This window comes from Dendroctonus ponderosae, unplaced genomic scaffold, assembly GCF_020466585.1.
Source record: "Dendroctonus ponderosae isolate FM_Combo_2020 unplaced genomic scaffold, Dpon_F_20191213v2 Dpon_F_20191213_3, whole genome shotgun sequence".
NCBI lineage: Eukaryota > Metazoa > Arthropoda > Insecta > Coleoptera > Curculionidae > Dendroctonus > Dendroctonus ponderosae.
Genome location: NW_026018508.1, coordinates 3,011,424 through 3,036,715, shown reverse-complemented (window position 1 = coordinate 3,036,715; position 25,292 = coordinate 3,011,424). Strand labels below are relative to the sequence as shown.

General features: G+C 32.2%; 1 protein-coding gene across 6 annotated transcripts in view; it reads right to left on the bottom strand.

Moving 5' to 3' along the window:
- The window catches only part of LOC109534593 (neural-cadherin), a gene marked incomplete at its 3' end in the record, with an annotated part of 562,228 nt that overhangs the window by 31,355 nt on the left and 505,581 nt on the right, over positions 1–25,292 (bottom strand). For all 6 annotated transcript variants that reach the window (XM_048664694.1, XM_048664697.1, XM_048664696.1 and 3 more), the window contains 2 exon segments: positions 929–1,166; positions 18,919–19,056. In XM_048664694.1, coding sequence (XP_048520651.1) covers positions 929–1,166; positions 18,919–19,056 — 376 coding nt within the window.

Here is a 25,292-nt window from a genome sequence, read left to right as displayed (position 1 = left end):
TTTATCAATCTGTAATAAAAGACGTGAGGAAATTCTGTCTTTTTTAAAGACAAAAAATTTTGAGGCGAAATACCCAAAAAGAAGTTTGTAAAAAACTTAAAATATGTCTTTTAACACATGAATATTTAGATTATTTACCAAGCATTTTCATTTACCTCGCTCTTACGCTACTTGTTTTTTAAAAAATAGCCGTCTGAAAATATTATCCCCGAAAACCTTTTAAACCAATTCTTCGCATAAAAATAACTTAGTTTCAAGACGGCTTTTAAAATGTTTCTTCTTTCTCTTATCCAGCTATCATTTGCTTTATTTACTTTTAAATACTTCGCATATTCCAAACCTTGAAAATTATTTGTTTGAATAAAGTTCTTATACTGATCAGTATGAAGAACTGACCTCAGTTACACGACTTTACTACATTGTACACTATAATATACGATCCAATTTCGACGTGCTGTTAAATCTAAATAGCAGATTGAAGTGTTGCTATCTCACGAACAGTGAATGGCTGAAATTGAATATACCCTTGTATTATAAATGCCTTGTTGGATCCTATGCGCTTTATAACAGTCAAATATATTTGCCCCTTGTAGCGAAACGGTAGTCAATATGTTATATCGCTTGAAAATAGGGTCACCATTATTCAATTTAAAACATATGTTTTTTCATAACTTCTTCATTGTCATGCGAGCTCTTTTCATATTCTTTGGCGTTCTTTCAAAATATGCTTTTGACACTGGTTCATTTATTGTTCGGCAATTTCAGCAATTCGTACCTTATAACTTGAATGCAGACAGTTCGTTTAGATATAAACTGAGAAGGTTTTAAAGCCACTGATGTGGCTTACACCAAAAAATAAATGCTTATTCGTTTTGTAAAACACGCTAAAATATTCCCCCTAATCCTGGCAGAGACACTGACTTCTTACCTTCAGAAGGATCGTCGTAGTCAACCGCAGTCATGGTCATGACTACCATTCCAGCAGTTCCATTTTCAGTAACGTTGCCAAAATATACCCCTTGTGGGAAAATGGGAGCATTGTCATTGATATCTTTCAAGTTAACCTGAACATCGGCATAACCCACTAGACCTTCGCCTCCTTCATCTTGAGCGAATACGGTAAATCTCCATTGAGGTCTACCATTCGGCTGATCTCGGTCCAAAGGCTGAAACAAGGATACAGAATGTTAATAAGTACATGTAAATTATGATCGGTATATTTGAAAAATATTTCCTCCAAGTACACGATCAACTAGATTTCCACAAATTCGTTGATTTAGTAATTTAGTATCTACGATTGAATTACAGAACTTAATAAAATCTGTAACAAAGCAAATGTAACTCCGGAAGGATTCAAGTATTCAATATCGGATTTCCAATATAAATAATCATCGTCTGACAATAAATTCATTATCCTTCCAAACACAAATACAAACTGCATTATATTTACTTGTAGATCATTTTTATCGGTTCAGTCTACTGTTCAATCTTCTGCATAATATCAAAAAATTATAATGCAATATCCTTGCTTTGAATCAATCAAAATGATTCGAATCGTAAGCCAGATTTGTTCTGATTACGAAGAATTGTTCTCATTACGTTCTGATTACGGAAATCAAAAGTATCTCTAACTTCTAACCAATGACAACATTTGAGAATTGACAAACGGACTTTTATGCCGTAAGTTATAAAGGAAATAATTGTAACTAAAAATTGTAATGTAAACTGATTGAATTTGACCAATAGATTTTATAACTAGCTGTAACTTCATAAAAAGTTAGTTAAAAGCAATAATGCTTTTAGTTTGTGCATCTGATCACAAGTGCGGTTTTTACGATATCTGAAACTAATTTAATATTGAACCGACGCTGCCCACTGGAGAATAGAGTAACCGTCATTCCTTATCATTAGATGCGTCTAAACATAGCCAACTATTAGCGTCAAAGTTAAACAGTTTTAGATATAGATTTAACTAGGTAAAACACTCTCACCCGTAGCATTTTTTATCAGCAGCTTTAAAAAGCTTGACAGCCAGAATTCCAAATAGGGGGTAGCTCTAGCATAACTCAACGATTAACCGATATTGTGAATGGCACACTTTTATTAGCTTTACTAGTTTTAACCATCCATAAATTGATATACAGCCCATCACAATTGAGTGAACGTGATGGCCATAGGATGGGCAATGGAATTTTGAAATCGATTTGAAAGGGGAATCTTTATTACAGGATTTATTGCTGAATGAATGGCGAACAACACTGCTGGTGGTATAAATCAAACCGCTACGAGATTTCCAGCTCTCTCAGTTCAACACTTAATTTGCCCTGAAATATCGCAGAAATGGAGTTCGATTTAGATGTTTTTATTAAGTGGTGGGTTAAAGCTGTATTACTTTTCCAATAGTGGTTTAATGGGATTTGAAACTTTGCCATAAATTTCGTAATGGAGAATGGAATACCGTTTTATCTAACGCCCTGTATAATTTTTATTCATTCAGAGCTTTTTCAAACCATTCTCATTGGTTTGAGGCATAAATACGAATAATTCTGTCACCCTAATAAATTCTTTTGAAATTTCTACTTCCTATCAGGCAGCAAAATGAAACGCTATTGTTAAAACTCTTGAGCTTATTAAATGCTATCACATTTAATAAAAAAAAATGGATAAAGAATGAAAGCAGGAAAAAAGCGATAATCCGTTTTGGACTTCGGAAATTTAGTTACAGTCAGGCAAATATAGGTATCCAATGCCTAATTTATCATCTGTATTTTTGATATTAGATTAGCTTGTAAATAATATGTTGATGAATATATGAAATATGCAAAATATTTCTCTAAAAATTAGATGCTTATCTAAACGGTCTAGTTTTGCCTGTTTGCCCACTAAACTTCAACTAGACTGGCAAATAAGAAAGATAAAAGAGAAATACATAAAGTCTATTTGAGTTATGTTTAAACACTAATGACGTGTAAGCGCACAAGTTTGGAAAGTAATGCCAAAATAATTGGAACAGAAGAAAAATATGCGAAACGTATACAACGTTCCAAAGAATAAGACTGTACCACTAACAAATGGAGGAATTATTAGTTGCTCTTGCAACAGCTTGGAAACTTGCACGAAAATGGGAATGTAACGTGAACATTTTCAGCTGCTTAATTAGAGATACTTTAGAGAAAAATGGGATGAGTGTTCACTTAAGGAAAAAAAAATTAAAGGGTGCTTCCGAATCAGTATGAAACGGAAAATAATTTTTCCTGCGGCAACAAGAAACTATTTAGTATTAAGGTTTCAAATATAATTAAGCATCTAATGAACAATATTTAAGAAACCATGGTCCAAGTAAGAATGAAGATGTCGGTAATTCGCTTTTATTTGGAAAAGTTACTAACTACCTTGAGACCTGAATTCAAAGCCTTAAGCCGATTAATGAGTTAGTTCCGTATGATTTTTAATTGCTCTAAGTCACCCATAAATGAATTCCTAGTGAAGTAGACAAATATTGAAAAATATTGAAGGGAAAAGTAATGTTTTCCTTATATTAAACGTAATTAATTCAGGGGTTTCCGAGCGCTTATTACAAGCCAGCCAAGCATTTTTAAACATAATTTTTTAGTGGCCTTATACCGAAGTATAAATGTAAAACTACACAGAATCCAACAATCAAACAATCCAATGACAAGGAATGAGATTCAGTTTATCCTGCAACTCCTTATGAAGAATGAATGCGACTTTTAATGTAATGGAGCTATTAATGGAAACAATGCGACGCAATAATTTATCCAAGCATTTTTTCCCACTTGACGATTATATGCATTCAATTAAACTCTGGTCTATTTCCTGAAATTTGTGGCGACAAGTCCAGCACTAAAGTACAATTGTAATTAACAGCTTTGCATCAACTGAGACTTTGGTTAATTAAGACGAACCCAGAGGCGTTGTGTGCCACATTTTAACACTTTGCAACTTGCTTCGTTGCAGTTTAACTTAAATCAGAAACTTTTAGAGGAAACCGTTCAAGGAAAATTGCTTTTGAATGCAACGAAGCATTTTTAAATTTGCGTCACTTTTTTCCAAGTACAGTTCCAAATTTTATAAAGCAATGGACCAAAACTGGCTCCAACCAAAACAGCTCTTAACAATTCATGTCACATATTAGGAACCTATTTGTAAAATCACATAGCTTTATAACGGTCGATTTTTAATGAACGCACGGTATTAGTAATAGACAGTATTCGAATGTTTCTAATCATTATTCACGTTGCCAATTCGGTTCGAAGCACCGAAAAAAATGAAAAACTTTTAGAAGGCAATTAATCTTTTTTCGGAATAAAATCAGCATTTTTAACACTCTGCGGTGAGATAAGGGAAATGAAGGACATCCGATAAATCATTGAAAACAGCACCCCAAAATTCGAGGGTTGATTTGAATTCGACACGAAGCAAATATTGCCTCATACTTATGTAAAGTAACAAATTTCATTCCATTTATATTAATATTTTTGTAAATTGCTTTCTGCATAGAATGTTTAAATTTTTGGCAATAAAATTTGAAATGTAAAACTCAGTTTTCCAAACTAAATGGCTTTTGAAAAATAGCGTTGACTTCACATACTTAATAGGGATTTTATTCTGCAAACCTCGTATTTGAAGTTATCATTGTTTCATCTAACATTTTGTGTTTATAATGTTTAAATAAATCGAATGATAAAAACAGAATGCAAAAGATTAAAAATTAAACCAAAAATAAACTTGTTTACTTATTGAAATGTTTTTCTATCTAATCCAACATATAATTCTCTGTACACGATCATGTTTATGTCTACGGAAGATTTCGAGAATTTGCAGAAAATTAATCATAGCTTATTCGTCATATATCATTATTTTGTGCATCAAAACGAGGAAAACATTGCGAGAGAGATCGGAAAAGTTACAATTTAGAGCAATTAAAGCTAAGCTTATAATGCCTCAAAAATATAAAGTATATTCCTATAGAACACAAGTAACTGCAATTTCTTTGGGAATGCCCATAAACCAATTTTCATGTTTGAATATACGACGACGAAGAAGAGCCAAGATAGTGAAAAATAACAATAATTCCTAATTTCATACTCATGTTATGTTAAATGTAAAAGTGATAGTGCATATGGAAATTTTAAAGATCGAGTTTAAGTGCTTGTAGTATTACTGCTTCAAATGAAGAGTATGATGAATGTAGACTACTAATATGTCTATAACTTAAGTTATAACTGCTGTCATCTTGAAAGAGATCAATGAATAGCGAAAATCGAAACGAAATGTTATATTCAGTGGAAATCTAATATGCTCACCACATATGTTTGAGGTATTAATAAACTTTTATAAAAGTCAGATTGCAATGCACAAAATCGGTACAGACTTTATTGCAAACTTTTAAATGTTGCATAACTGAAAATATCGAAAATATTAAAATCTATTAAGTGGTTCGTTTAATGAATCTTTAGTCGTGAACTCTTTGTTCAACCGAACGAATCGTCGTAACTAATAGTTCAGACTAACTAACGGCAATAGCTTTTTCTTTCAGTCTCTTAATAGTATCTTCTGATACTATGAGCTTCAGCTTTTAAAGAACAACGTAATTTCCCAAGGAATGTAATAAACATTTGGACTAATCTCCAACACTTTTCATGTTCTTCCGTATCTAGCTGTCACATTTTGAAGCCAAGTTTATTTTTAAACTCTTTCGTATATAAAAATACTTATAAATTGATCAAGAGTTTCATCACTTTTTTGGTAACATTTAATTTTTGACTTAAACAAGGCTTTAAACAAAGAACGTAGGAAGTACATAGTTGACATCTGGACATTATGAATCCACGATTATCTTAATTTTTGAATCAATCAATATATCAACCGAGTGAAAAAGAAATTTGTATCATATTCAGACGTTAAAATATAAGAAATCTCTTAATTTAAATAAAATATATTCATTTAGAACAGCGTTAAACTATGCTCGCCAGCAAAAAATTTAAAACTCGGAAGACAATTAATCTTCTTCCACGATAGCATTATCTAATTTTAGCCCTTTTCCTGATAAGCAAATGACACCGAGCTATATATCATTTGAATTGAATTATCCTCCTTTGACTTTTTCAGGCACGACACTTTAAAGGGTAATTTGGAATTTTCAGGCCTAGCAGGCAAATTACCGATTATGAAACTCCTCTAATAAATTCGATCCGGTGTTCTTCGCTAACCCTTTGCAGCTAATAACCTAAAGTGACGCAATCTTAATTAAAAATAAAAACGAAAAAGTTTAAATTAATGAGCAAGTTTGGTCCATTACGAAAACCATAAAATAACGACTAATATCCTCTTCATTAGCAGGCTTGCCAAAACATTTAATGAAGAAGATAAGTTTGGATAATAACCATTTAAGAGAGGATTTCGTTAAGGAATTGAAACCGGTGAAACTTGAACTAAATGAGTTGCCGGTAAGAGTAACCCAAATAACGCAGTGTTTAAAAACGAACATCTTCTGACCAACATGGCATAAACAAAGTATTAATGTATTGGACGGATTACAGATGAATAAATAAAAACGGTACGTTAATGCGGATTGTGACTAATTTAATCTTATTTAAGAGCTAACTCGTATATAAGGCGAATCAAAAATGAATGATGCAATTTTATGTGCCATAAAAAGCTTCAGTTTGCTTAAGCTTCTGCGTCATAAACGCTTTATGTCCGTTCGCTTGATTTACTGTAATAAAATTACTGCAAAAGCAAAGACTGGGATGTCTTGCATGTTGTAGATAAAATTACATTTTTTTGGCAGATGCCAGGCGAACAAGCTAGCAAAATATATACGACGAAGTTGAAAGCTTTGAAGCAGAAGTACTGCAACAATTTAAACATGGCGATGCAAACTTAATACTTTAACATTAAAAAATTTACTCAATGTAATAAAAACTTATGGGTACAAAATGTATATTGTATCTCATAAATAACGTTGAAAATAAAATGTAAAAATTAACTTATGATAAATTTTTGCTCAGAATTAAATTCTATTTTAGTAAACTTAATATCCTGTTGGCCTAATTATTTGTCTGTCATTATGATCCAAAGTCTTTTCCAAGACATTTCTTGGCTAAAAATATTTCATGCATGGGATTGAATAAAATACGCAATTTCTATTCTTCACATGCATTGTAAGGAAACGTTACAAAAACCTGCTATTCTGTCTGAAATGATAAATAGTCTTTAGACGTACTTCTTTAGAAACAGTGCTTTCATTCCCTCATAAGAAATATATTTACTTGGAATCTTTTCAAATTGAACAGATCCACCTACATGTTTGTACTGTTCCATTGAATAGACTGTCTAATAATGAACACACATTTCTTATTTTGAGGGTTGATATATAACTGAAAAACGTTCAATTAGGAAGAAAACCGAGATTGATTGATATATGCTATTACTCAATAACATATTGAACCAATTCAAGAAAGGTCGAGGCTCTGTATCGCAAACACTCGATTCTTTTTTTCTATTTTCATGGTTAGTTGAGTTTGTTTCATGGAGATTTATTGAGCTTTCCATGCCATGGATAAAAAGGACTTTCCAAGTGGAGCAAACGATTCAACTTATGTAATTTTATGATGTTTACAAACCATGTTTCAGAACAGACGACTGATTTATGCAACTATTCAGGACTTTTTTGCGCATTGTTTTCTGCAAATTTCAAACTAGAATAGCAAGTTTATTGTCGGAAAGGGTTAATTGTTTATGTCATTAAATTATACAGTAAGAGAGCTGCGTTCTCATAATTGAAGGAAAAGAAATTGCATCGCTGAAAAATGGTGTGGGGAATAAGATAAATGAAGCTCGTTAACTTTATGTTTCAGTCCATTGATTTAGAATTAGGTCAACATTGAGTTCGACTTGAGAAAATGAAAAAGATTGCTAAAGATAAATCGCTTTATTAAATTTTTCTGCAAAGGAACAGAAACGTATTGCTTTCATTCGTACATTTTTTTATTGAAAATTAACTTGGACTGATTGACTGATTCTGTTTTGTCTCAATTTATAAAAGTTTAATGTACCGTTAATATTTGTAATAGTTATTATTTTCTTGTCCTATCTGGGTTTCAGCCAAAGTGTGAAATAAAAATGTGTATTTCGATTATTTTATAACGTTTCGGCGAGACAACAACACCAATTTAGAATTAAAATATGTTGTTCAAAAACTATAAATTATAAAGCGTTAAAACATTCATTAGTTCTTGAGGAAAAAATCTTTCTTTTTGGGAGAGCAAAACATTTGAAAAACTTACCTCATAATTGGTAAACATTACATTCTTTTAGGTCTTTGCTGTATTGAAACCTTAAATTTGTTTGAATTATTTTCTACATTTGCGAAAATGAGGTGAGTTTTAAAAATGTTTTGCTCTAATAAAGAGTCTCTAAAAAGAAGAAGAAAAATCTCCATAAAGAAGGATATTTTTCCTCAAGAACTAATTAATGTTTTAATGCTTTATAAATTACAGCTTTTGCACAACATATTTTAATCATGTTTTAATTGTAAATTGGTGTTTGTAGTTTGTATAAATTTTAAATCTAATGATGGCACTGTTGTCTCACCGAAACGTTATGAAATAAACGATATACACATTTTCATTCCACACTTTGACCGAAATCCCGGAAGGAAAAGAATATAATAACAATTACACGCCGCCAGGAAAATAAATCAAATTTTGTAATAGTATTTATTCTCCTACATAAGAATCAAGTTAAACGATTTCAATTTTTATAATAGTAATAAAAAAATTCGTAAATTACGTCATTTAACACAATAACGTATGTCTTGTACCTGTTATAATGCCACTTCGAAGTCAGAAGGATCTGGAGAATTGAACATCTATTTTCCGAAAGTGCCTTGCAGTGCATCAATATTGCACATTAACACAAAAATGCTCACAGTGATGGAAAACAGGAATTTTGTCGGCAACAAAGGAAATAAATGCTCTTTCCATTATTAATGAATAGTTCAGTTGTGTTCTGACCCATATGAATTAACAATCAAGAATGTCTCCCAACAGGATTAATTTTCGGCACAAATGTTTTGTAATTCTTTGAAGTGCCTGTATCCCATAAGTGGTAATAACCAATAGTGCTGATACCAGTTAGATTCGATTTATTTGGCAAATTCTGTTAAAGCAATTACATACCTAGCTCCTGTTTAATCACGTAAAACTTAATTGCTTTCATCAATTTCAAGTGCCTTTTCGATGCGCATTAATTTATCACGTACATAGAGCCAAACGCAAAAACAACCTATAAGGTCCAATTTCTCGATCAACATGCATGATGGCAGTCGCTGTTGAAAAATCATCTCTCACACAATATCTGAATTTATTAAAAATTGCACGTCTGATATGACAACGGCTAAAAGATGTAAAATTTTTGCTAATTATTATAATATATCCTTGATTATTTTTACATAATCGGCATAAACGTTCAGATATAAGTTTATTTTAAAAATTCAAACAAAATAACCTGCATTGATTGAACGATACGCTATTCGTACGAATAGTTTCTTCTGTATTTTTTATATGTCCGTAAAAATAATAATGCTACATTTCGAACTTTTCAATTATAAACTGATGACAAAAGCAATTGATTCAGAAAATTATTAAAATAGTTAATATTATCTCATGACGAAAAACGTTAAAAGTATTGTGCTTATATCTCAAGACCAATAATTACAACCAAATCTGCTGACAACAATTATTCACATGTTGAAATCACACTTGTGACAAATCCGAATTTTCTAGGAAGACGTGAAGCTATTCTTTTTTAACAAGAAGAAGTTGGTGTGTACACACTGGATGAAAATCAACCAAACAAGTTTTTTGTAATGAGAGACCTTAATTAATTACATACACACTTCATTACAAAAGACTTGCTTGATTGATATAATTTTTTTCTTTTATACTTTCACCTTGTGAAATAGAAGCTGTTTTTTATAAATATATATTTTCTAGTGTCCAGAAAACTATGCACCGGAAAATAATATAAAAACGATCTGAAAATACATAATCACGAAATTTGATCCACCCTATACAATTTACGTTCCACGTATATTGAGACGTTCACTTTTAACCTCATGAGGATGTAAACAGCTTTAAAATGTTGGTGAATTGCGAATAGATGATTTGTGCATCCAGACAACTCGTATCTGGAAGGGTCGTTAATATTGAACAAACGAAGCTGATCACATTAAAAACGAAACCCTTTTTTATTTGGGGCATATTTAATTCTTTTTGCAGCGTTTTGTCAATAAATTTCTCGTCCTCTTGTTTTTCTGAAGAATCGAAATTCGAATGCGCGCTTAACGAATTGGAACAGGGATACTGACAGGTTTTAAACCCCGAAAATACGAGCTCGAATTAGTCTCTGGATAAATAATAAAAGCGGGATTTGCTTCAGGAAGTTCAGACAGACGTTCGTGTTGCACCTATAGATCGGACAACAAACAAGTTGGTTTATCAGCTTAGCAGGACTCAAGGTGTTGCTATATTTATTCCGCATTTCACTTTTATTGAAATAAAAAAGCTTTTGATTACAATATTTTCAAATTGTCTCAGACATATAAAAACGATCGTTGTACTAAAAGTAGTTAATCAGTCTATTGCATGGAACTAGGTTGGTGTCTGTTCTAAACTTTTGCGTTTAAAAATCGATTCAACGTAATTTAATTTTCTAAATTTTAATATACCTAGGTGTTCATAAGAAAACACTACCTAAATACCTGAATACTGTTCAAACATACCATGTCCCCAGAGGTAAGTTAGTATTCAAATAAAATCGGTTTAATTGTAACTTTATACATTCTAATATAAGCAAATAATCGATCATTTATCTTCTGCTGAAGCATGCTAAATAATTAAAAAAAAACACAAAATGGAAAATGAAGAGTTATATGTAAAATTTCTTTAAATTGGGCTTTAAAGTTTATTTTGCATCACTTTGAATACAGATCGCAGTACAACTTTTATACATCTTTGACGAATGATTGAAGTATCAAATCGGAGGCGTGGCTTCGAATGCTTCACAGCAAACTTATTTTCCATTCCATTATATTCCAAAGCGAGTGAATATCATAGAACTGAACGAACAATACAGTATTATGCATTTGCTATTAAAAATGAGAGAAAATTGATCCGATACGAAATAGTGACAAAGAAGAGAGAAAAAAAATAAAAATAGCGATTTTACAGCTATTACTTAAAGAATTACTTGATTCCTAAGCCCTAGGTTTTTTTTTTCTCCGCATTTATCGAGTAGTATTTCTTTCCTAACTAAATCATTCCAGATGCCCTAACAATACCTGGCATCATGAGATGCATATATCATAATTTTAAATTTTTATACCACTTAAAACTATTCCCGCCTTATCGATAAAATATTGATATTTACCCCGTTTTATAAACACCAACTTTTTGGTATGCAATCAGAAAACAATTTTTTAGTTATATCCTAAAAAGCGATAAAGTACAGTGATGTCAGCAAAAAGTCAGTCCTGAAAATTTTACATGACAATCCTTGTGCAAAATATTTCAATTTAACTTTTGATCTCCTGTATAGCTGCAGTAAGCTTGATAAGTTTGATAGAGTTGGGTTTTTCAATTTGATACATTTGAAACAGATAACACTCTTCGAATATCATATTTTATCTGTTTTGACTTTACCTTTCTGGTGAAATCAATAGAGATAACGTTAAGAAAAGCTCCGTAGCCTTATAGCATTGAAGCTTACTGGCTACCAAATCACCAAAATCGGATAAAGAAATGGAGAAATAATGTAAAAATCTTGACGATCCATTTTATTCGTATATGGGGAAGTCGATTTGGTTAAAGCTTATATTCAAAGATTTTTAAAATTGATAATCGTACAGATGTGTAGATGGGATTCTCAGGTCCATCTATTGTACCTAACTGAACCAAGCCAAATTATTTAATTCAGGAATCATCTGAAGCAAAAGAGGACTAAGAGGAAAACAAAAATGTAACTAAGTAACCTGTGAAACGAAATGTTTCAGAAATTATTATATTATTCTATTCTGATATGATCCTATTAATTCTCCACTAATAGAATGCATGTGTAGTAATCGAAAAACCTCGAACAGAATGATGCAAAATATATCTTGAAATGAACCGAACCGAATGAATATAAGCGATGGAAATTATTTCTAACAAAATATGCCATTTTAAATCCAGCCAAGCTGACCATTTTGTAATGTATTATATTACACTCCAGATGAAATATCTGTAGACTAAAACGCATGCAACACTGCAAAAGATCACGTCAATCATTAGACCAGAACGATTGGAAATGGTTTTCGCTCACCCATTTATAATTTAGTAATATACCATACTAAACCAAGTGACGCCGGATGTATTACGGTACTCGTTAAAGAACCCAGAAATAATGTTATGAAGGTTATTTTTTTTAAGTTTCTTTATAAAACTAGCAGTTTTGATATTCTCCATCAAGTACAATTAGAAATATATAAAGTAGCTCTAACGTTTATTTAACTACTACTCTTTACCTAGTACAGTTGTTTTACCTTTTTTAATCTAAATATTACAGTATATCGCATATTAACATCTCGGCTGGAAACTTTGAAGCTAAGGAAAGTAAGATTTTGTCAGTCAGATCACTCTTTTTATTTTTAAGGATGCGATTTTGGCAAAGAAAAAATGCATTTGAAAAAATTTAAATTATTTGAATGTTTTTCCCGGTGAAACGATTGACTATTCTTGCCACTTTGAATGTATAATAGAATAGCTAAAATAAACAGTAATCAATCAGACACAGAAATTAGTATTGCATTTCGTGTCTTTTGCGTCAGTATTTACGCCATTTCGTTTATATTTTTTAATACTATAAAAAGCTCATAATGGTAAAGCTACACAATACCTCGATATTAAGTACCATGTTAATAATCAACACTTGAACATAATCTTACTGTTACGAATCTATACAGACGCCCGGACTAAAATGCGAGTTTCTAGAAGACTCAGCGAAGTATCGATTATTTAGAGCACTTAGAATTTATGATGCCTGTTTCGGTCCTTAAAGTTAGTTTAGTAGTCAATTATTTCGAGTTTGAAGTTCGGTTTTGACTATAGTTAAGTTGCTAATTAACAAACTAATAAATTGAATAATTACTTAAAAAATAGAGATTAATTAAACTGAGAAATCGTACATTTGTACAATTAATACATTTCCGTGTATTTTTCTTCTTTAGCAATAACAATAAAAACAAATTTTATTTCAAGGTAGAAACCCATTTCAAGTATCGCGAGACATTTTCCGTTTAGTTAAACAAGTAAAACAATGCGGTAAAAAGCTACATGGTAAATAAAACATTGAATTAGAAATACCCCACGCTCGGTAAGCAAACACATACGAGTTATGATTCCAAACAGAAATGAGATATTTGAATTACGGCTGGCCGTTTTGAATATTTTGAAATATTTCAATGTAAAATTCTTGTGATATTACATTTCGGCCACAATCCGAATATCAGCTTTATATCCATGCTGTCAACTTATTTAATTGGAAAGTAACATTATATTTGTTAGATATGATGTTGAGTAATTTTCTCCTCATGTGATCCACACAATCGATTGACGCGGGTTTAATACTTTCGAAAAATTAACGAGCTTTCATTAATATAAATACCTCAAAATTTTGCTCTTTGCTTCTATTCTCAAGCGACTGCAACAAAGCGTGAGTTCAAACTTAAAGCATTATAGTTTTCGTCGTATATTGATCTATTTGGATTACGAGCCCACCAGAGAGCCAGAAATGAAATTATCTTTTGAGGATTAGATTGGTTCAATGCATAAATAAATAGCATATATACTGCATTGTTTTGTGTTTTTATGTATTTGTATCCGAAGTTTTCGAAAATGTATTTTTATAAAATGGAATGGAGCTCGAAATTCCTTTTTTGCAGGACAAATTACATGCACGCACAGTATGCCAAATATTTATGCAATGAAATTATAGCAATAAACTTTCAATACGAAATCAAACTACACAACATTTGTGTAGATTGAATGTACGTTAATGGCATTTTATTTCACTACCACATGATGTAGATATTACATATTATCAGATCAAATGATAAATATGAACGACTTGAATATGCATTATACATAGTTATACCTATATGAAACAGTTCAAATTTATTTTATGTTTATTTATATTTGCTTTCCCGTTGTCTATAAATGTGGTTTTAAGCAAAAATTAACATAAATAAACTAAATATAATGATGAATTTATGATTGAGTTGAAAATGTTTCTAACAATATTATAAAAAGCAATAAACGTCTGGATCAATCTAAAACAACTGTTTCTCACAGAGAGTTTGAAAAATATCTGGTAGAATTTACCATGCCTAAAGTAATTACCTGAAAATAGATTTAGGAATGCGGTTTCTCGCTATATTGGTGCTAGCGTCACTAATAGGAGTCTGATGTACGCTCCGACTATTGATCGAAGGAAACCAAATTGCAAATTTATGGCCGACCAACGTACATAAGTAACGAAAATCACGGAAAAAGCAGCTTCCTAAGGGCCCCAACCCGATTTATTTGTTGAATTTCTGATGCCGGAAATTAACACATTTAGCATGAAAAGAAAGGTTTTTAAGAGATTTGCTACACGCTTTCTGTTGAATATACAGATTCTAAAAACGGATTTGCTTTCGGTCCATATAGGTAAAAATATTTGCACACTACTATTCTTAGCCACATTAAATTATTACATCTGAAGATTCAGTCTGCGTTGGTTTTTAAGAACGATCTCCAGATTAAAGTCAAGATCCACAAATTACAAATGAAAATCCCCAAGTAATCTGCAAAGTTTTGCTCTTCCCCACTTTCAGTTTATATATGTTGGGATAGTTTCCCAGCTGGACCTTTTATTTCCTTAAAGGTGTACAATTTAGGGAGCAAGAAAAGAATTGCAAAGTTTGCTGCCGAAAAGTTTTAAGAAGCTTTCGATGGTACGCTTGGCACTGGACAGACGAGTTTAGGATGGACAAACTTTCAGTGAAATTGGAAAATATATGTATATCTACTTAACTAGGCTGAAAGTATATCCAGTTTAAACGTAATGAAAGAGCTTATAGTTTATACCGTTTAAAATTGGAAAACGAGTTTTCAATTTATCTAGCCATTTTTAAAGTATTAGCTTAGCGCATAATAATAAACTTTTAATTTACAAGTTTAATTAAAACTTTTTTATTCCTAAAATGTTTCAAACGGTGTTCGATTATTAATTTAACAAAGCTTATAAATTATTTTGTAAATGAAAACTTTTAATACCTTCTATGTCAAAAACTGGATGTTTAATATATCCAAAATTATTTGTACTATTGCTATTTCTATCTGTATGAATACCAACAAGAACGACGCCGAATGTGGTTTCGAGAGAACCATGGGAAGAAAATTTTCAAACCAATTTTTGAAAGTTATATTGAGATTGCATACCTACTATTATGTACTAAACAAATCCAATGAATCGCGATTTTTATGCAATAAATACAGTAAAAAAATGACATATTTGAAAAAATTATTTAAATACAAAAATGTAATCCATATTCTCAGGTGCGTACTATAATTGCATTAAGTTTTATAATAGTAAATCTAAGCGCATTAAAAAAGTGATAGATGAAAGTGACCAGGGGCGGATCCAACTTTCGAGTCAGGGTGGGGTCAAGCAGTAGAAATTCAGTTTTGTGTGGTCTATGAAATTAGAAAAATTATCGTTAGTCGACATAAACCCAGCACAAGGGGGGTCATGACCCCCATTCTCCCCCTGGATCCGCGTTTGCCCTACACCCCAAAAAGAGGTTTTTTGTTTGTAATAGTGCAAAGAAATTATTTTTTTAATGTTTCGATGGGGGTACGGATATTGCCATATTCTTTGACATTATTTATATATTAACTCGTAAATGGAAATGTATTATTATTGCTATTACCATTAGTTACTCAGGAAGAGCCCTATTACTTTTCAGGTAATTTCTCAGTTATTTTAAGTAATAAACTATGTGTAGCATGGGGTAGGGTGTGTGGCTACCGTAACACAACTTGGTCGGCGTTATTTAATATTTTTTTAACAAAAGTGCTTTGACATTATTATGAAATATATGTGTATTTGAATCAGGTTGACGAGAAAATGACCAATCGGTTAGTTCTTTGTAAAAATATATAATAATATAACAAAATATAATAACGACAAAACAAAAATGGATGTTACTTCAATCCTAATAGAATATGCTTTTTCATATAAATGAAATTTCAATTAGAACATTTGGTTTGTGATTTTGATATGTCCACTGCAGATCTATTGCTGATATCGGATTCGATCACTTCCGGTTATACCGGAAATTACGTTTCAGTTTATTATATTTAGTACGATTATTGCCACTAAAATCGCTTGTCGACTTTTCAATCCTAAATTGATCTTTTTGGAGAATCGCTTCATATAGCAATAATCTTAGTAAATAAAGTTCATAAAGTACCGCACGCTTCTTTGTAGATGATTTATTTTAAGGTGATTGTCACAAGAGTTACGCACACAAAATCAATTTTTCACATACTAAACGCACTTTACCGATCTCCTGACGGTATAAACAAACTTTATTGTTCATTGTTTTCAACTATAATCTGGAGACGTAAATAAGATTTAAAAATAAACTGAATTTTTAATCATTTTTTTAGAGATTAAGCCAAGGGCGAATGCCACAAGTGGTTATCCAGTTTTATTATCAAGCCTTTCACTTAAAACTTTTTCCTTTTTCTCACGTGATAAAAGGCTGACAGGTTGATGAATTATGAGAAGATGATTTGCACATTATTGAGATGCATTTCTAAGTAGATTGAGTTCCTAGTGATAGATTTTAACTATCATCGTTAGGGTCCGAGTTTTAACGCAAAATAAGTATTTTTAAATATAATCTAATTTGACTGTTTTATTATTTTTAACTTACTAGTTATAATTTCTCACGTTTAATTTATAAAGTACTCATTAAAATGGACAATTCCTATGTTGTTTTTAAATTTTATTTTAAAGTTTTGCTTTACTTGATTTTCTTCCACTATTGTGAACATTTTTTGAAAAAGTATGGATCGAAATTTATACTTTAAATAAATCTGCTACCAAAATTGCAAGTTTCTCATGAAAGACTGTCGCTGATAGGTTTCCATTTTGTGAACGTAACTGCTATTTATACAGGGTGTCAATTTGAAAACTTCCCACCCTTAATTTCTTTCTTGCAGTTGAAAATATGAAAAATCGGAGACCCGTCAGTTTTATTTGTAAGGGCTACATTTAAATGAATATTTTTGGCCTCCTTGTTTCGACCCCCTAAGACGAGTAGACGTCACCATTAGAATCTTAAATGGGAAGGGGGGTCAAGTGGCACATCGTTTTAAAGGGGTTCGAAACCCAATATAATTGTTTTTGTGTAAACACTAACCTGAAAACCAATATCTCAATGCCGGCAAGTTTAACTGTTTTTGTAATTTTGAAAAGGGATTATTCGAAAACCTCTGGACGAAAAGCAACAAAGTAATAACTAGAGTAAAGAGAATTGAATGCCCATTAAAACGATGTGCCAGTTGACCCCCTTTGAAAACAGGGAGGCCAAAAATATTCATTTAAAGTGTTCCCCTTACACATAAAATTGACGGGTTTTTCTGATTTTTCATATCTTCAGCTGCAAGAAAGAAATTAAGGGTGGGAGGTTTTCACATTGACACCCGGTATATTTCCTTAGAGCCTTTTAGCATATGTGCTATGGATTCTCTAATTAGCAATTTTTGTGATTGTGAATGGATAGTTTTGCGGGGTATGAGGCTCCATAAAAAATATTTATTTCCGAAGTTTCCCAAGCAGGGGTGGTTTGTATTTTGATAGGCGTTTCTGCTCGAAACCAAGCCACTCGTGCTTGCGAAACGTTAGGAGGAAATTATTGTCCACGACGGCTTAAAAGCTGACTGAATAGCGTAAAATAAACTAGAGGTTAAAATCTACAACCTTTGTAATACCCTTTTGTCGCTAGTTTTAAATTAGATGTTAAAACGCGATGGTTAAAGATCAATAAATATTGGTTATTAACTCCAAAACAGTTGAAAATCAATATAGAACATTCATGTCTAATGGACCTAAAGAGTTACGAATAGCTCGAATATGCAAGAAAAAGTACAACATTTCATTTAAAAAAGCCAAGTTTGGCATGTCCCTTGAATTTGAGCCACCCTGTATCAATTGTTGCAAAACGGGGTGGCCAAAGTTCAATCAATGACCCTCTACATTATCATATATTCCCTGTTTCGCTAAAACATATCTTTGTATACTTCTTTTCTTTTTGTGGTAATAAAAGAACGTTTCCAACTTTAGAAAAATGGTAGTTTTCTCCCATGAGAATTTGGTGGACACAATATTTCTAAGTCACCAGCATTAGGCATTTGCCCATTTTATTTGGTTAGGAAAGTTTAAAACTTCAGAGCGTACGAAAAAGTTTTTATGAAGCTTACGATATAGACGTGTTGCGGATGTTGAGACCTTAGGGAAAACGAAATGTAAAGGGATGATTTCAATGTGTCGCTTAGAATAAAGCCATCGTTACGGTAAAAGAGGGTTTGCCAATTATTTGTAATGTATGAACCAAGTAACCAATTGCAATACTCAATTCTACATCTAAAATTATTATAGTTAGTAGATATATTATAGAATCTGTATATGTCTTTGTTTCACACGTTTTGTCCGTCAAATCTACTAGTCAGCGATGTAAAATAAAATTCCATTTCTCATTGATCTAGAAAATAAAACTATGTGTGAAAAACATAAAACACTTACCTTCAGAACAAAAATTTCTCCAGAAGTTCTGTTGATATCAAATTTGCTGTTTGCAGGATTGTCCGGATCAATGCCTTGTCCAGTTAAGAAATACACGATATGTTGAGGTCGGTCTTTATCACCATCTGTAGCAGTAACCTGAATATGAAAGACATATTAATTACAATCTGTACTATTGAAATCATGCTTACATCCGACACTAACTAGTCGAAATTATTGAAAACTAAAAAGCACATTGGGGTAAAATAATCACTACTCAAAACTTTATCCATGCATAACAAATCAACTTAATTTGGGTAAACTTTTTCAAGCTAGTAATAAGTTCAGCGTCCTTCCAACGTAATTTATCAGTAAGGAAACTTTATTTCAAAAGTTTAATTCGTGCCGCATTCAAAACCTCAGTGAAGTCTGTGCGTAATTATTTCCCAACCCGAATATAGAATAATAATATATGTTCAAAACATATGACTTTATGAGAGTTATGGCTCTAAGCAGATATGATAGAGGGTGTTCACCAGATTTTCACCAATCGAATAGCACAATAAAACATTTTATTATTGCAAATATCTTAAATATCTAAAATAACTTCAAGGTTCTTAATTTGGACACCTAAAGAATCGGCAGACACGGCTTAAAAATAACTCGAATAAGATTTATGAGAGATTATTTCATTTATTTCCCCTGTCGACATATTTTAGACGATACAATAAACTCAAGTCTCTTTTAAAATATCAATCTGCATTGTTGACTTGATAAGGCCTCCAGTTTAGTGTATGAGCACATATCAACCCTGAGCTTAAGCTAGTCCGCACTGTAAGATCGATAGAATTAATTAACGAAATTAGAATTCATGTTATCAGTAATTCTCTACTTGCAACTGCTTCCAGTTTTCTCCTGCTTTTCTGCATTGACCTCGTTTACAGTATAACACTTGTAGAATATTAAATTCCACCATCTTTGCAGAAATTAAACCTCGAACTAGAGTGAAGTAAACTTGAAATCCAATAGTAACTATTGGTAATTTCAAAACTTGTCGTTTTATATCCGCCGATTTCTCCTTAAGATCTATTAAAACTGAACCCGAAATAATTCATATGGAATTTTTAAAGCTAAATGAACAGCTAATTGAAAACTCTGCACTTATCACTGCCCCTTATTAATGTTGGAAACTGGAAGGGATTAACTTCGAAAGACCAGAAATAATCCATTAATTGCTTTTAGGTGGAAATTAAGTTTGAGCTTATTTCAAAGCTTTCAGACTTATTGGTTTACGAAGTTTAAGTTAAATTTACTGAGTAATCACAAGAAATTAGCTTAAAAGATACATTTTAATAATAAATAACTTAAAGTTGAAAATTTCACAGAAAACTACATAACAGTCTTTCGCTTAGTCTGAATAAATTGCCATATAAGAAGATGCATAATAGGAATTTAAATTATTGCACTCCGCAATTTTACTCGGCAATTTAAGAGCCGCTCAACTTGCGCAAAAAGAACTTTTACTTAAGGTTGAATAATTACAAAATATTTCCTTTTCTAAATCTATTTCAATTATCCAGGCGGAAAAGCGAAAATTGGTGATGTCAGAGTTTAAATGAAGATGAAATCGTTTGGAAAATGTAATTGACATTCCAAAAAAAACTCCTTCAATATGGCTGATTGGGCCCTTTTTCTTTTAAGGAACAAGCGATTGCCCCGTTTCGAAATACTAGTTGATATTTATTTTATGACGAATTTTAATCTAAATTCGAAGTGTTCGACTCATTCGACAACATACAATTTTTTTTTCTTATTATGAAGTACAAGAAACTCAAAAAAGAATTAAACAGATTTTGGGACTAGGATAGACTGTTCGTGCAGTCCGTACTTATTGCTTAATTGCATAATAGCCGTTTATCAGATCAGCTCTGTGGAATTTATTAACCAAAATTACATTTTTGGAGAAACGTATTTCTCGACCGAAATCGTATTTTTCTTACGGAAAATGCATGAATGAAAAAGAACATTTTTAAATCCATCGCTTAATCAACCAGCCGAGACCTACCTGGAAATTCGAATACTTCCAAGTTTTCCAACGACTTCCGACTGACGTATAATAAAGGTCAATAAAGTAAATGACAAGCCTAATACGAATTCTAGCCAGAAAGTCCTGAGCTGATGAAAGTTTCTTTCACACGGAATTTCTTAAACTGCTTAAGGAGATTATGACCAGCTTTATTCTGAAAGATTATTAGGCACGTATTAGTGCATCTGGAATCCATTCCCCTAATTTAAGCAAGGGTATTAAATGTGAAATCGACTGGTAAAAAGTATAAATTTAACATTAAATTTGAATGCGATAATAATAACAGTATAYATTTTGTAATAAATATATTATCATTTACAATGCAGCCGTTACATTATAAWAAGTWAYACATGAAAATGTTTTAATAGATGGAAAATACCAACATAAAAATGTAAGCGATATTGCGACAAAATCAATAAAATACAAAAAAATAATTACAATATTTAAAAAAATGCGAGCATATAAAATAGTGCTAATAGGTTTTCACAGGTAAAGAGATTTATGATTCTCAAATAAAATTATTCGTATAGCAACTACAATTACAAGGTATAAAATTATTACTGGCCCAATATACCTACATGCGAACACGAGTTCTTGTAAGATTATTATCCGATTTCCTTAAGCGCTTTATTAAATAGCGTTAGAAGCTATTTCCCAAATTTTATAGGTTTAATATTTTTAATAAAATAAACATTTCGGTTAAAGTTGTAAGTACACCAGTTAGTTTGAAATCATTGGGTCACCGGTACGTATTTTGAAGCAGCTTTTATGTGAAAAATCACATGTTAAAACGGCGAACGCCACCTTTTACCGCTAGTTTGACTTGAAACTAAGTAAATATTAAATTATTAGCAGTGTTCGATATAATTAAATTGCCTTTAGGACAGAATTTGATTTGGATTTGCCGCCGTAGCCCAATGCTTTGCGGACCATAACCACGAGAATCTGATGAATAATTGGATAAGCTTATAGTTTCAGCCGTTTGTACATTACCCGTGAAATACCAACTTAAAATAGTACACATTATATGATGGATCACGTTTGAAACTCTGCATCTAAAAATGTAAATTTTGCTCAAAACGTTTTAATATTCGGTGACTACCAAATTGTTGTTTAAATTCAAATTGCAATAAATTTCGCCAATTTAACTAATTCATCATTCAGCGTTGCGAATTCATCGCAACAACTTTCCGTTTTAAATTAGAATTTTCATGTTAAAGTTAAAAAATATATATATCCAACATGATACTCCAGGGGTTCAAGATTGCTTCCATTTGCCTCTTTATCCGCTGGCCAAAAAAAAATCAAGTTACAATTAGTAAAAAGTTTGCATGAGAAAAAAAATTTCACACATTTTTCAAACTTCACCCACTACGACTATGGAAGGATATGGAACTGTCCTGCAAACAACATGGAAAACATTGTGATAAATCCAATTGATTTCATACTACTAAGTAAACACTTCTAAAGGTAAACAGTTAAGACATAGCCAGGAGAAGACGTGGGATCTGATGAGTTGTAGTTGCTTGAATTTGAAGTACACCGCCTTAAAAAATCAAAGATACAAACAAATACAAAAGTCATAGACATCCGAAGACTGGGAGATCCTAATATAAAAGAGCAAGTCAGAAGCTCACTAGAAAGAGAAATAAAACACATCAATAAATAGATAGATAGATAGAAGAGACGGAGAAAACTTGGGACGTAATAGACGAATATGTCGTATAGACAAATCATGGAAAGCAATAAAAACCAAAGGTGGAGGACACAGGAAATACTGTCCTTGATGAATGAAGGAAGGAAGGAAACAATTAGAATCAAGTGCGCAGAAGCCAAAGATCGATGGCTGTCAGCAAAATGTCAGGAGATATAATCACTATAAGCAAAATACGATATATTACCCGTCCGCAAGAAAGTTAAAGAACTCGTGGGAAGAGGTCGAAAGCAGCAGTTTTGAAAGATGCCAAGGGAGAAATGGTAGCTGGAATAGAAGAAGAACTTAAAAAATGGAAAGAGTATGTTGAAATCCTATTCAAAAACAACAGATTCCTTCCACCAAAAACCGACGATGCTGAAGAAATAGGACTTAAAATAACAAAAACTGAAGTTACTTATGCCATCAAACGACACAAAAAACGGAAAAGCAACTGGTCCAGATGACATATATGCTGAACCTCTGAATATTATGGTAGAAAACATCAACAAGTCTTAACACAAAGATGTAGAGATATGAATACGCATGTTTTATAGACTACCGCAAGGCAAATGACTTAAACACGAAAAGCTAATACCCATCTTAACATCTACAGGTATAGATAATAAGGACATTCGTATGATTGGTGACCTATATTGGAGGCAATCGGCCGAAATCCGAATAAACGACAAAACGTCAGAAAACGTCTCGATCATGAGGGAAGTCAGGCCACGCTGCGTCTTGTTGCTGCTTCTTTTTAACATATAGTCGGAGACAATATTCAGGGAAGCACTTGACGAAACAGCAGGAGGAATAATAGTGAATGGGAAGGTAATAATTAACTTAGTATACGCGGATGACACCGTCATCATAGCCAGAAGTCCAAGTGAATTACAGAGAATGATGAATGAATAAGCGGAATGTCCTTTTCATGGTCATATCCAAAGTCAAGATCATAGACTTCTCGAAAACATATAAAAATATAACTTTGACCATAAAATATGTAGAGACCCGATAGATCAGGACTGTGACCCTAAAAGTGAAATCCGATCCAAAATAGAAAAGACGAGGATAGTCTTCGCTAGTATGAAGAATCTCTTTACTAGATTGGAATTGAGCTTGGAGCTCAGGACACGCATGCTCCGTTGCTATATGTTCCCTGTCCTTCCATACGGCAGTGAGAGCTGGACCATTGATCCCATAACGGAGAAGAAGATCTACCAATTTTAAATGTATCTCTATTGACGCATGCTAGTAATTTCTTGTGACACAGAAGATAACCAGTATAGAAGTTCTAAGACGTATGAAAAAAGGAAAAGTCGCTACAAACCATAAAAGAAAGGGAACACACAGTATCTTGGACATATTATGAGGCGCAGCCTATACGAAATCCTGAAACTCATCATCGAAGGGAAGATTCAGGGGATTTGGGCGCACATCACTGGCCATTTGGAACACAAACACACACACACACACACACACTGACCATTTGGATAGCCAACGTTGGTAAGGAGACGGTGATATAAGAAGACAAAAAAATATGCAACATCATTTTTCAACGAGAACAGCACTGTAGTGCGAGCTAAGTATTGAAGCAGTCAAAACGACAAATTATGACGAAATACCGTTAAAGTCTTCAAAAAACTACAAACAATTCAGTAAACATAGCTATTCTTTCTCCAATAACAACATCAACTCAGCTGAGGCATACATATCTTAGAAGTATCGTTCGTAAGTTTTGCGAACGTATTTGCATATATTTTCTTGATATTTGACTCGAAAACTAATTTACTCACTACACGTATTGCTTTTTCCAGCCTTCCAGAAAACATATTACGAGTAATATTCCGGATGTGTTCCGTTAGACTATTAGTTTTATACATCTTATATTTTGAACATATTTTACAGAAGTTTTGGATTGTAAAAATCACGTTTATACTGACTTTAAACGAGAAATAAATCTGCAGAAAATGGGACAAGGTCTTGAATGCAATATGTTTTATTAGGCGCACCATGCATAATTAGAGATAAGATGTTAGAATGGTGAAGGAATTATCTAGGGTGTTTTATAATGAGGTGCACATAATTTATGGGTGTGTTGAGAAAGCAAATTTAAAGGTGGAATTTTAATAAACGGTATGCAACACTTTCCCAAAAATTGAGAATCAACCATTCAAGATTTGTAAAAATTACCTCATAACGAATCTTATTGTTTAAGTGTCCAAATTTACTATGTTTAAATAATTGTTGACGATAAATACGTGTAATTGAGGAAAAAACACATTTCTCGTTTTCCTCGAATGGAATTAAAGATACGAAAAACTTACAAGAATTTAAATAACTACAAACAAATAAAAATATACTTTTTCTATTAAGGGGTTTTACTCATTTTCAAAATTGCTATTGTAGGACAAAGTGCTGAACATTTTAAAACAGTGGCCAAAAGAAAATGACCGTAAAGAATTCACAAGTGATACATTATAGTGAATTCAAAAATGTATCGGAAATATTTACTTTATAATTATTGTTGAGGGATCAAGTTCTAATCTAACCTGATCCTGCTCGAATGGACCGAATGATGGGGGATCCAGTTCTAAACTAACCTGATCCTGCTCG